Genomic DNA, 13,796 nt, shown 5'->3' on the forward strand with positions numbered 1-13,796 from the left:
ATCAGCGAGTTACAAAATTCGACTGAATAACAGTGTGAGGGTTAAGAGTAAATCATGAATAAAACATTTGATAGTATAGAAGAAACAACATCTTTTACATTATCTGATTTAGTAAATATCCATAGAAGATAATAAAATGCTTTCAGGTCACCATCACCAAAAAGAAAATCTTTCTTCTTTTGACTGGACGCCTTCATAAACTTGCCACCCTTCGTTCGGTAGTCTGTTTATTGTTGAGTACACCGACACAAGGTCAAAGATAAAACCCAAATTATCAAAAAAAGTCTAATTCATGATAACCTTTTACCTTGTTAAGCTAGGCATACACTGCGACTTTTCCACTTTTTTTTTTTTTTTACCGATTTTCCCCTCGTGCAAGAATCTACAAGATCAAGGCGAATTTTGCATTGAGCGTTGTGTAGTATACGGGGTAACGATACGCTAAAATGTTATTGAAATGTAGGCACATTTTTTTAATAAAATATCTAACTATAAAGGTTGGTTTATGCTTGACGCGTCCGCGAGGTTCGCACGGCTCCGCGCGGAAAAGTTGCGTCATTTTAACAACCACGCCCCTCCACCGCGTCTCCGCATGGCCCAAGATTTCCGCAACGCGCACCTCGGAAAATTTCTGACCACGCCAATGGTCGGACGCGGAAAAACATGGCGGACCGGCAAGAACTAGTATGGCAGTGGTTCGTAAATACAGACATTTGTATGATTCAGCTCTCAGAGATCACCGGGATCAACATGTTGTTAATAATTCTTGCAGAGAAATAGCTCGCACCGTCGGAAAAGAAGAGAACGCTGTTAAAAATGCTGGAATGCCATGTTGTAAACAGTAATTTCTACTTCTACTATGGTGTAGTGTTGGATGCATGCCGTAGAGCTCCATGCTGCCCCGTTCAGTTTGGGAGAATATTGGCTCACCGCAGAGACAAGCCGCACAAACCATAAACGCTGCGAGTTGTGAAGCGCGTTCCATCCGCGAGCCGCATCACAGCGCGGAAAGTGAATGCGTCAAGCATAAACCAAGCTTAAATATCAGATGTGAAACGGGGAACTAGACAACACCAATATAATACATATTATAGAACCTTTTATAACAAGAGTCTGGCATTTCAGCCTCATCATTTTGTTGTTTTGTCTCATATTTTAGCAGCAGACCACGGTCTCATTACACTTGAAACATTGTCAAATGGAATATTATATTAATGAAAAATGTTATAAAACCTCTTAAAAGTTTTTATCACAGAGGAGGCAGCGCTCATTTCTGTCTTCAGTCTGACGGCGCGCCGGAGTTTGTGCGGCATGCGCGCTTATTGAATCTCTGTGTTTGTGTGCGCGCGCGGCACAGCTCCATGAGCCGCTCCAGTCACCGCGTCTCGTTATCGGCGCTATTTAAACCAATGTTGTAAAATTACTTCTGCCCAGCCCAGATGTGCTCACTTGTGTACCCGTGAGCCGTGGTTCCGCTGGAACGCGTCTGACCTCTGACAGACGCACTCTGAGCTTCAGATCTTCAGCGCGCTGTTAATAGCCTGAATGGGAATCATTTCTTGATTTATTTTGTTACATCCACAATGTTCTGTGTGTGAGGTTTACAATGTCAGAGCATCTGCCTGAGACAGGGTGTTAATTACAATCTGCCAGAATGACTCACCTTCAGATTCCTCCAACACCGTTAAAAATGATCAAATACGGAACATATCGGCGTGCGCAGGCCAGAGTGCTGAAGCTCGGCACATTGTTATTATGAAGCTAGGGCACATGTGGAGGACACACGCGCAAAAATATACTTGTTTTCAATTACATTTATTGTGCCCACTTACTTTTTCTTAGGCCCACCCACAAATGAGTTTCTGGCTACGCTAATGGTGACATATGACAGACTTCTCTGAGCTCCGCAGCCATTACACTTTTCACCTCGCGCACCCCCTAGCGGCAGCTCGTGCACCCCCAGGGGTGCACGCACCACACTTTGGGAATCCCTGCATTAAAGTACTGCAGCAATTTCCTAATGTTCTGATTTCTCTCACATATGGCAATAAAACATTCTAACTCTGAAGTTTAGCCTATTGCACTCACTACGATGCTCTATATACCCATCATTAGTTTCTAGTTTGAAGTTATGTGCCATCTAAAAATAAAGACAAGTTTATTGCTTATCAAACAACTTTTAATTAACTTTGTTGTTGTAAAATATTAATACCATTGACATATATACTGGACAATTCGTTTAGGCTCCAATAATACATTTAGGCTCCAATAATAAGGCTGGGATCAAATGACGACACCCGTTGAACTGAAGCGATGTAGTTCCAAGCTAACCCAAAGCTAACGCGGAGGTGGGAGCTAAGCTAACGGAGGTAGCAACCTAGCTACAACCGGAGTTGACTGTGCACAACACCAGAGCTTCTGAGTCACAGATACGCCGGGCTGACCGCTGGGTAAAACCAGGTGGAAAACAGAGGTCTCCCAAGAGCTCCACAAGCCAGCAGCCACGCAGCAGACAAGCACCGCTGCGATCAGAGATGTGCAGAGCTGCTGCTGGGGAGAACCGGGTGGAAAACATCGGTTTCCATCCGAGAGCTCCACAAGCCGGTAGCCCGCGCAGCAGACATATGCCGCAGCGATCAGAGATGCGCCGAGCTGCGGGGAGATGACCATACCGATAGTCGGAACCCAGCTCCACCAACATGTTATATTTCAACCCATTTTCTAAAATGCAGCGTTATGTTAAATGCACTGGGTTTTACCCTATTACATTTAAATTTCATGGTTAAAAAGTACATGTTAAAATCTAAGCTCAGCTAGCGCAAGAGCGGCAGTGACCTAAAATACATAAATATAATTTTATTTACAGAAAAAAATGAAGTGGAATTAATACCACAGCAAGTCATTTTGTCCAACAATTGCACAAATAATATCCAAAAAATAATGCACAAACGCTACAACTTAATGGTCTAAGTTGAGAGACAGAAAATCGTGGAAAAGTGTTCAGGCGTGGCCGAGGCTCAGGCTGTCTTTCGCCGGCGCTAGCTCTGCGGTCATGTGGCTCATTAATTATTCAGAATTTTAGGCATTTAATACACTAAAACAGAAAAGTGACAAAATCTTTCATCCCCCTCAGAGTTGTCATGAGTGTAAACTAGATCTATTAAACCTAAAACGTTTTGGAATCAGGCTTAGCACTCCAGTGGATAAAATCTTACCTGTCAAGGAGGAATTTTTGTGTAAGACTGGGGGACTGTTCATCTGATACTGCTGATTTGCAATGTGGAGTGCCTCAGGGATCAGTCCTGGCACCGCTCGTCTTTTCCCTCTATCTGCTGCCGCTGGGTGACTTGTTTCGTCGGCACAACGTCAAGTTTCACCTGTATGCGGATGACTGTCAAATCTATTTACCTGTATCATGCAATAACAAGTTCTTTTAAACCGCTCTTGGACTGCTTGGAGGAGGTCAAGTTATGGATGGCTCAGAATTTATTGTTCTTCAACCAGAATAAAACTGAGACTATCCTGTTCGGCCCGAAATACAAACATGGATGTGGCCAAGGGATTGACTCTCCTTCATTAGCACCTTTTGAGAAGGCTGTGATCACCAACCTGGGGGTGAAGTTGGATGTTGAGCTCACACTGGACAGCCAGGTCAATGGAACAATCAGATCCTGCTATTTCCATCTCGAGAATAACTAGGATTAAGCCGCTTCTTTCACGTAAACATTTGGAAACGGTCATCCATGCCTTCATTACCACCAGACTGGACTACTGTAACTCACTTTATGCAGGCATCAAGCAGGCCTCCATAGCAAAACTACAGAAGGTCCAAAATGCGGCAGCCAGGTTACTGACTGGTACCAGGAGATCAGAACACATCACGCCTGTCTCGGCATCCCTACACTGGCTTCCAGTCTCTTTTAGAATGTTGTTTAAAGTTTTGGTGTTTGTTTTTAAATGATTAAATGGGTTGGCTCCACGTTATCTATCGGATCTGATCCATCCTTATGTTCCCGCAAGGAACCTTAGGTCAGCACAACAAGGACTGTTGGTCGTTCCTAAACACAGACTACAATCTCGAGGGGGTCGTGCTTTCTCGGTGCTGGGGCCGAGGCTCTGGAATGAGCTACCTACATGTGTTAAACAGGCCACCACGCTCGGCAAGTTTAACAGCCAGCTGAAAACACACTTTTACTCTTTAGCTTTTATTCAAGAAGAGCCTCGTTAACGGATGGTTTTGCACTTTTTTGCTGCCCCACCTAGATTTTATCTGCATGTTTTTGTTGGTTTTTAAATGGTTTTATATGTTTTTTATTATTTTTTTATGTTTATTTCTGCTGTGTAGCACTTTGTTTGGTCCTTGGGCCATGTGAAGTTTAGTAAAGTTTAGTAGTAGTAGTAGTAGTAGGCTGTAAACATGTTTATTTCTGCTGTGAAATTGGTATTTTTAACATGGGAGTCAATGAGGATTTGCTCGCTTCTGACACCAGCCCCCTGTAGATGAGGGTGGAACTGCAATTTATTTCACTTCTGTGTTGGCTTCATTTTCAGACCCAAATTATGGGGGCTTGGCCACAACATGACTGATTTAGATAAACTTTAGGGCTGCCACAAATAATTATTTTATAAGTCGACTAATCGCAAGTTTTGTTGACGATTAGTCGACTTATCGTGAGTCATACATTAAAGTACTGCAGCAATTCCCTAATGTTCTAATTTCTCTCACATATGGCAATAAAACTTTCTAATTCTGAAGTTTAGCCTATTGCACTCACTACGATGCTCTATATACCCATCATTAGCTTCTAGTTTGAAGTTTTGTGCCATCTAAAAATAAAGACAAGTTTATTGCTTATCAAACAACTTTTATTAACTTTGTTGTTGTAACATGTTAATACAAGTGCTACAATGTCAAATGGATGTAGGCAACTAAAACTAAAAATAAAAAAATGACGTGCTCACAAACTGAAATGTATCCTGCTAAAATAGTCACACAAGGTTCTGGTTTACAGTCAGGAAAGATAGCATTTTAACATGTTTAACATGAGAGCAGATGTTCCCAGCTTCAGAGAAGATCCGCTCAGTGGGGTGGAAGTGGCAGGGATGCACAGAAAAGATTTAGCCAGCTTAGAAAGTGTGGAGAAACAGCCTTCATTTTCACTTCACCATTTGAGAGGATCATCTCTCTCAGAAATTGCAGCTTCTCAAAGATACACCTTTACTTCCCCTCTCACTATCTGGACCCTTCTGTCCTGGGCATCTTCCTCCTCCTGCTCACTCTCATCATCACTTTCTGTATCGGACTGAAGGAGAGCATCCAGAGCAGACTTCTCAACTACACCTGAATCATCAGCCCGCTGCAGTTGTGTAAGCTCACCTGTTCCAGCTTTTGCTTCTTCTTTGACAGCAAGCACTTCAATGGTCCCTTGCACTCTGATGACATCTTCAGGAGCCAAAAATGTTAGCTTTTTGTATCTGGGGTCCAAGGCAGCTGCAAGAACAACTATGTTTTCTTTCCCTTCAAAAACTGTACAGATGTTTCCCCATCTCTGCTTTATCCCTTTTTCTGCATCTGCACTGGAAGATTTCCCTGAGTTTGTCTGAAATTGGCTGTGGTTTACAGACCGTGTCAGACCTTCGATGACCTGTGGAAGACCTGAAATGGTTGTGTACTGTTGACCACTAAGGTAAACAGAAGCGGTCTCAAAAGGCACCAACCCTTTCTTGAGTTCATCAAGCACTTCTCTGGCTTCAAGTCGATGTACTGCTTCCCTCTTGGTTTCACCTCAGGATCTGAAAGAGTGGCAGCGAGAGGCCATCGCTGTTCGAGGAGTCTGTCTATCATGTGGAATGTACTGTTCCATCTTGTGCTGACATCTTGGATCAGTGAATATTTTTTTCACATTCATTTGCTCCCGTTTCATCTTCAGCTTTGTACTTGCCAGCTCAACTTTGTTGAAGTGCTCCACTAGCTGCCTAGCAGCACATAATGCTCTGCTGATGCAGGTTTCTTTGAGAGCAGTGTTCATTAGGAGCTGGAGTGTGTGTCCAGCACAGCGGATAGAGGCCCAGGCATTAGTGCTGGGAGATATGACGATTTTAGACCGTTTTATGATCTACACATCTGACGGTCTGTCATTTTTGAGAGACCTTTTTATCACGATTCAAAGCTCTGCTGTTGAATTTCTGCCTCTGAATGAAAAGGGAACTTACCTCAGGCGAATGACACGCCTTTGTTTGACCTTAACCAATCAAAGTGAGTCATGGTAATATATTTGTGCCCCACTTGTTTTCAACAGTGTGTGAACAAACATGGCTTCGGCCGTGGCTGAGAGCGACAACGAGGTTTTCGTTCCAAAGAGAAATGCCTCGTCCATTATATGGAACTGGTTCGGTTTTTCACCAGACGACAAAGAGCAACGAAACGTCATTTGCAAAGTTTGCAAGGAGAGCGTCAAGGCAAGTGATGGCAACACCACAAACTTGTTTAATCACTTGAAAAGAAGGCATCCCAAACAATACAATGAGAGCCAGCTGGCAGCTAAAGCTAAAAAGCCTGCGGCTGCAGCGGCTAGTGCTTTTTCCAGGCAGCAAACGCTAACAGAAACACTCACAAAACTCACTCCCTACGACAGAGACAGCAGACGATGGAACAGCGTGACAGATGCAGAGACGTACTACTTGGTTAAAGATTTGTGGCCCGTGCGAACAGTAGGAGTGGGATTTAAGAAAATGATAAAAACATTGGATCCGCGCTACGAATTTTCCAGCCGCAAGTATTTTTCGAACACCGCCATTCCACGCATGTAAGCTGAATGCAAAGTGAGAGTTGCAGAAAATATTCAGAATGTGCAGTTCTTTGCTACCGCAAGCGATCTCTGGTCCAGCCGCACATCAGAGCCGTATTTGAGCTTAACTATCCACTACATGAGCAACTGGGAGCTACATAGTGCAACACTGCAAACAATCTACTTTCCTGAAGACCACACAGGAGAGCACATCGCAGCGGGTCTGAGAGAGGCTCTTGAAACGTGGGGCCTTATAGAGGAAAACATGACCTGCATGACAACAGACAGTGGATCTAACATGGTGAAGGCCTGGACCTGAATGGCTGGACACGACTGCCATGCTTTGGCCACAGATTACATCTTCCAATAGGTGGGTTTATTCGTAAATAATCAGTTTTAAATAATCATCAGTTATTTACAATATTTTTTTTACAATTTTAAAGTGTAAATGTGTAAAAATAAACATTTGTGTTATAAACTGTTTTCATATAGTTGCCTGAACACGTTTTTTTTTTTTTTTTATTATTTGTTTCAGAAAATGGTTCCAGAGATCCCCGGATTGAAAGAGCAACCTCAGTTTGCAAGAAAGTGGTCAGCACGTTTTCCCTTACTTGGAAAAAGAAACGAGCTCTCACGGATGCCCAAGCAAGCATGAATCTACCCCAGCAGAAGCTGAAAACAGAATCACCAACTCGATGGGGTTCCAGATTAGCAATGATTGAGAGAATACTTCAGCAGGAAAAGGCCATCTCTCATGTCCTCAAGTCCGACAAGAAAACAAAACATGTGGCTCCCACCTGGCAAGACCTTGATGTCATGGACTCAATTAAGAAAGCCCTAGGACCACTCCGAGACTTCACTGATGCACTTTCTTGGGAGGATTACGTCACACAGTGCGTTTACATGCAGCCAGTAACCCTTTTAAAACCCGAATATTCACAATAACCCGGTTCCGCAGGTCCTTGTAAACACCGCCAAAAACCCGGATATGCTCATAACCGGGTTTTTAAAAACCCGGTTACTACACCTGGGGTAACCCTTTTCTAACCCGAATGTTTGATCGTGTAAACGCATATCGGGATATCCCCATCAAAGCGTGTGTTCTACGCATGCTCTGTTCGCAAGGAATCTTGGTCTTTTGAGTAGCGAGACGTCTTGTATGCGCCAGAACACCAGAAGTAAACAACAAGTTGGGAGCAACATGGCGAGTCGCGGCATAGCACCACACTTTGAGTGACGAGGAAACTAAAGCACAAACAAACGCGGTCGCTATCCCTTCCGAACTAGGAAACATGTTGTTGTTTTCACGGATACCAGAACAAGAAGAACCGGAAATGACGCATATTGCATCTGGACGTAGTCCATACGTCCTGACGCTACCCCAACGTCCGCATTTAAATCGGGTTATGCAAGTTAGGGGTAACTCTTTCTATTTATGCTTGTAAACGGGTTATTCTGATCAACTCAGAAACCCGAATCCCGACCTTAACCCGACCATAACCCGGATATTGGCTGCATGTAAACGTAGTCAGTGTCTCCTATGTGAAGCCTGTCCTGCATCTGCTACATAACAATCTTCTGAAACCAGAGGACGATGACACAGAGCTGACAGCACAGATAAAAACATCCATAGACAACTACCTCACAGAAAAGTACAGGGATCCTGTCACTGATGCTCTGTTAGACGTGGCATCTCCTGTCGATCCCAGATTTAAAACCCAGGACATTAACACCACAGAGAAAGAGCAGAGGCTGAGCAGAGCTGCGGCTGAGCTGGAGTCTCTGCTGACTCCTGAATCAGAGCACCCAGTGCCCTCTACCTCCTCTACATCACAAAGCCAAAGCCCTGAAGCACAGGCAGCAAAGAAAGCAAGAAAGTCTTTGGCCTGCTTTTTCAAAACTGCAGCAGTTCCCTCAACATCCACTGAAGAACCCACACTGAGAGAACTGATTGAAAAGGAACTGCAGGCCTACTTGTCCACACCCAATGTGGATAGTGAAATGAATCCAGTGGAATGGTGGAAGGCCCATGAGGTCTTTTTTCCAAAAGTGAGTCAGCTTGCTCAGAAGTATCTTTGCATCCCTGCAACAAGTTCTCCCTCTGAGCGAGTGTTTAGCACTGGTGGCAATATTGTCACATGCCAAAGGGCAGCCCTTAAACCAGACAAGGTGGACAAACTCATCTTCCTGGCAAAAAAACCTGACTTGTTTTGTTTTAGTTCTGCTTGGATTGATGGAAGAATATTTTTCTTCACAACGTTACACCAGTGTTAGAAATGCTTACACAACGTTAACTCTGTTCCATTTTATTAAGAAACTTTATGTGTGCCTGTTTAGTTCATCAGTATTTTGAACAAGTTAATGTTTGCACAATACGTTTGCAACTGACATGTTTGCACTAAATGTTTACCATTTTAATTTATGTTAAGTTACTTGAAAAATGAGAAAAACTGATTTTTGTAATTGTTTCTCTCAGGACTTTTATCATCACTGGTGTGAGTTTAAAATATAAGTGTGTTAGCACTGTGTTGATTATCCCTAATATGAATAAATGTTTATTTATTCAATGTTTCTCTTCTTTAATACGCAATTGAAGTTATGCTATTCATGGATACAAAATCGTGATAAAATCGAAATCGTGATAAAATATTGGAAAAATCGTGATATTCTACTTTTGCCATATCGCCCAGCCCTACCAGGCATGTTTCTCTTCAAGCGGTCTCATTGCTGCTACCACATTAGACCCACTCTCATGAACTACTGCTTTAATATTAACAGGCACGATTTCTAACTAAGCTAAAACCTCTTCAATGCAATTTGTACCTAGAGACATGGTGGAAAGGTTGAAGCTTTTCATGTTCCAATCGTTGCTCAGAAAATGGCAGGACACACCAAGGTACGCCTCTGTAGCACGGCTGGTTCACACGTCAGCAGTCAGGGAACCATTCACAGCTCTGAGGGCCTGCCTTACCTTAAAGATAAAATATATTAAAGTTAGTTCAGATGCCAAATTTATAAATGTTTTTTCAAATAAAGCATGTTAAGATATAACGCAGAGAAAAAATATATACTATGCTTTAACTAATATTATTTTCTTATCATAAAATGCATTAAATTCTACTATTATTTTTATGTGTCCAGAGACAGACACACACACACACACACACACACACACACCTTCTCGAAGGTCGTCTCGTATTTCTCCTCCATCATGGTGGTGAAATGTGATCGGTCTGGTAGATAGTTTTCATAATATTCTGGGTTGAACTTCTTGATCACATCTTTAAAACCTTGATCCCTGACCATGGACAGGGGTCTCATGTCCGTTACCAGCATGTTCAAAATGGTCAGGACGTTGGCTTGTTGAGGTGTGCACGTGGTTGGCATTGTAAGAAACTCGTCCATTGTAGAAGAAGAGCGATTTTTTAGCACTGTAACGTAGCGAGATAAAATAAATCCTTATCGTTTGTAACATTAGAGCAAATATGTGACACACAAACATGTTCTAAACATAATAAAATACAGTTGTTCCTAGACCTATGATGCTAGCAGCTAACAAGAGGTAAACTTACAGACAACTCTTCATTCTCCGCCGTGACGTGCTTCCTCTTAAGGTGCTCGTGCATCGCCGATGTGCTCCCGTGAAATGATAGTTTCACCTTACAGAGTTTGAACTCTACTTGCTTCTCATTTGTTTTCCTAAAATGCTCCCAAACCTTTGAGCTCCGTTGCCGACTCGTCATGATGTGTTATTTCTCCGGTGGTTGTGATTTGAATGCTGAGCTGGATTGCTAATATCGCGCATGCGTGCACAAACCTAAATGTTTTCCATGTCTCTGCTTCGGCACATTTGATTTACGTTGGCTCCTCAGGAGGACATCACATGCTGCAGATGCCTGTTAATCGCTTATTCCTTTAAGTCAGGTGTGTGCTGGGACGTAATTTTGGGGGGGGACGGGTGGGACATGTCCCCCCCACTTTTTCAAAAGGCAGTTTTGGTCCCCTGCACTTTTTTCCGTCCAAAAACAATGTTACGCTCCATTAAATGGATTTGGTTGAGCACTAGGACCGAAACGGAAACCGGTTTCCTATTAGACCCGCCCAAAAGCTAATCTATTGGCTCTGCTGATACTTGCTAACGTATTATTGGCTGTTGCTGCTGTCACTCAAGTTGTAAACAGTCAGAACGTGCTCACGTTGTTTTGCTAGTTTGGAGCCGCTGGGGAACACCGGTACTGAGTCACATCGTCAACTAGACGCTGTGTAATATCAGAGCTCATCTCAGCTTCCATTACATAACATTTGAATAAGTGTTCATTTGTGAGTCTTTGGTAGTTAGGCACAGCCAGGAGGCAGCATGTCAAGAAAACGAAAAGTGGATATAAGAGACTTCTTTCAAAGTCAAAACGTAAGTTGGAACATGTGACAGACCTGCATTAAGCTCAGACTCACCTCCTCCTTCACACACATACTCAAAACTAACTTTTACAAACTCATCTCCTCCACATAACTGACTCCTCAGACACAATTTATTCGTATTGATATAATAATTTTTTTATTATTACTATTATCATCATAATTATTATTACTAGTAGTAGTAGAAGTGTAACTTCAAATCTTTTATCATTTAACTTTATTGTAAACTTATCTATTGCAATGTATATTTTCACATTAAAAAGCTCTGAAAAATGAACAGTATCATCATCGTCAACAGATTTTTTTAAGCTTAATGTCAAAGATGTACACTTTTCATTAGATTTATCTTATTTTTTCCATTTATTTTTTGTGTGTTGAAATGCAACAACTGTTTAAACACTTTTAAGGGAAAAACATATTTAATATGTTTTTATACACTCAAATGTTAGGGTGATGATCATGTGTAAAACATTAGTTCAGCATGTCCTCTAACACAGCAAATGAACAAACGGCCAGATCTCAGGAGGACCGTTTATGTATAAATAATTTTTATACTTTTGACTAGGCCTGGGAAAGTAACAAATTTTGCTGGACGATATTTTGTCCAACAAATTGTTGATGATAAACGATATTGTCAACATTATCTAGACCAAAATAACCACTAATATAATGTTAATATATCATAATAATGCAAGTACACCCTTTAAAATGCAACAAATAAACCTTCATTTAACATTGAAATGTCCAGAACTTCTAAATGAATAAAAATAACAAACAAAAATTGAATAAAAAAGGAATCTCACTCCCTGTTAGAAAATGTTGCACCAAAAACAATAAAAAAGACCCAAAACAATAAATACAATGGCCTATCCATTGTCAACAGCGAAAACTGCACTTCAATAATGATAATAAATAAAAATAATAATAGAGTTGTACATTTTTTAACTTTGATATGGAGAGAGAGAGAGAGAGAGAGAGAGAGAGAGAGAGAGAGAGAGAGAGAGAGAATGGAAAAATTATTGAGATGGGCACGTGACGTGTCAAGGGGTCTTTACATAACACCCCCCACCCCAAATCCGCACAAGCCTGCTGTGTCCCCCCCACTTCTGAAATCAAAATTTCGTCCCTGGGTGTGTGGCAGCACTGCAGTTAAAAAGGCAACATGGAAAACAAACATGCAGGACAGTGTGCCCTGAGGACAGCAGGGTTGGGAAACACCGCACTAGATAAAGCAACCACCTATGATTTTCACATATTATTCATTGAAGATGAGATTTGTTATGCACACAGGTCTCTACACATTTCCATGTACTACTGATCCAACAGGAATGTACCATGCCAGCAAATGGGGAGGGCCAAACTGAGAATAAAAACTAATAGAGATTCAGCCTTTTTGACTGAAGGCTTCAGGGGTCACATAGTCTTGTTTGTACCATTTTTCTATGTTTTTTTAATACAAATTTAAATCCAACCCACTGAAAAATAATCATTTATGGATGCGTAGCAGGAACAAAGTAGTCTTCCTCCCCTGGGAGTAAGACATTAATAGCATAAAGTCCGCTAGCTGGAGATGATCTACACAAGAAAGCAGCTTTCTACACGCCTTAAATGATAACAGGACACGGCCCCGGGCTAAATTATTGTCCCAGTCCGTCTCTGCACGAGTCCCGCTGGTGTTTCTTACCTGCTCCGTATGAGCTGCTCCGTTGTTTCCAGCTCAAATCCGACAGTCTGTGCTGACCACCGAGCCCTTCCTCGAACTGGGCCAAGGCTTCTTCAACCTTCTTGATGAGTTTTCTAGCAGTAGCTACTTGCGTGCTGACAAACTCCATCAGAGACTCTCCTGAATACATGTTTAACCCAGAGACTCAACTATTCACCTCACACAACAAACAACTGCAAGCTAACTTTGCTAACGCTTCTTTACTTCTTCTTCTTGGTGGTGGTGGTGGTCAGCAATCAATGAACTTGTGAGTTATCGCCACCTGCTGGTCTGGAAATTGAACAGAACGTCACATTTTAAGGTACTGACACCCAAATTTGTATTTGGTGTGATGTAAAATAAAATTTAATAAAAATATTAACAGGTTTCATAGAAAACACAGAAGTAAAAGATATTTTTTATTTAAATTCAATATCAAAACTTTCTAAATAATAAAAAAGGTCTAAATTGAAGAAAATAAAATATTCTAGTGCAAGAAGCCAATGTTCATATATGTGGATGCAGGGTCTCAGGGGGTTAAAGGTAACATATGGAAAATTTTCTTTAAAAGCTATATTTAAAAAAAATAATACATATAATAATGTAAAACTTTATATAAATATAAAACTTAATAACATTTTATTATTTTATTTATAAATATAGCTTTTAAAAGAAAAACTGTACATTTATTCTGCACACGTGGAGGTATTATTTTTATAAATATAGCTTTTCATTAAAATGTTCCATATTCAACCTTTTAGACATCCATGATGTAAAACAGAATGCTACCATAGGTCATTCATCCCCTCTGCAGTAAAAGTGTATCCTGATTATTTCCCTCTGCTCCCCTGTTGTTAAAGATCATTTACAGTCTGTTATTCATGCAATCA

The 13,796-nt window shown here is 41.5% G+C and overlaps 1 protein-coding gene across 4 annotated transcripts in view; it reads right to left on the reverse strand.

Annotated features, from left to right (window-relative positions):
* Window positions 1-13,168, reverse strand: part of LOC139066103 (zinc finger protein 37-like) — a 31,779-nt gene extending 18,611 nt beyond the window's left edge. Inside the window, exons 1-3 of one of the 4 annotated variants that reach the window (XM_070548016.1) lie at window positions 12,889-13,027; window positions 9,966-10,219; window positions 9,612-9,759 (exon numbers count right to left, since the gene is read on the reverse strand). In XM_070548016.1, the coding sequence (XP_070404117.1) occupies window positions 9,612-9,645 (34 nt within the window). In that variant the 5' untranslated portion in view covers window positions 9,646-9,759; window positions 9,966-10,219; window positions 12,889-13,027. The other 3 variants (XM_070548017.1, XM_070548015.1, XM_070548014.1) reach the window with 3 other exon arrangements.
* Between the last annotated feature and the right edge of the window lie 628 nt (window positions 13,169-13,796).

Source organism: Nothobranchius furzeri, chromosome 2 (genome assembly GCF_043380555.1).
Source record: "Nothobranchius furzeri strain GRZ-AD chromosome 2, NfurGRZ-RIMD1, whole genome shotgun sequence".
Classification (NCBI taxonomy): domain Eukaryota; kingdom Metazoa; phylum Chordata; class Actinopteri; order Cyprinodontiformes; family Nothobranchiidae; genus Nothobranchius; species Nothobranchius furzeri.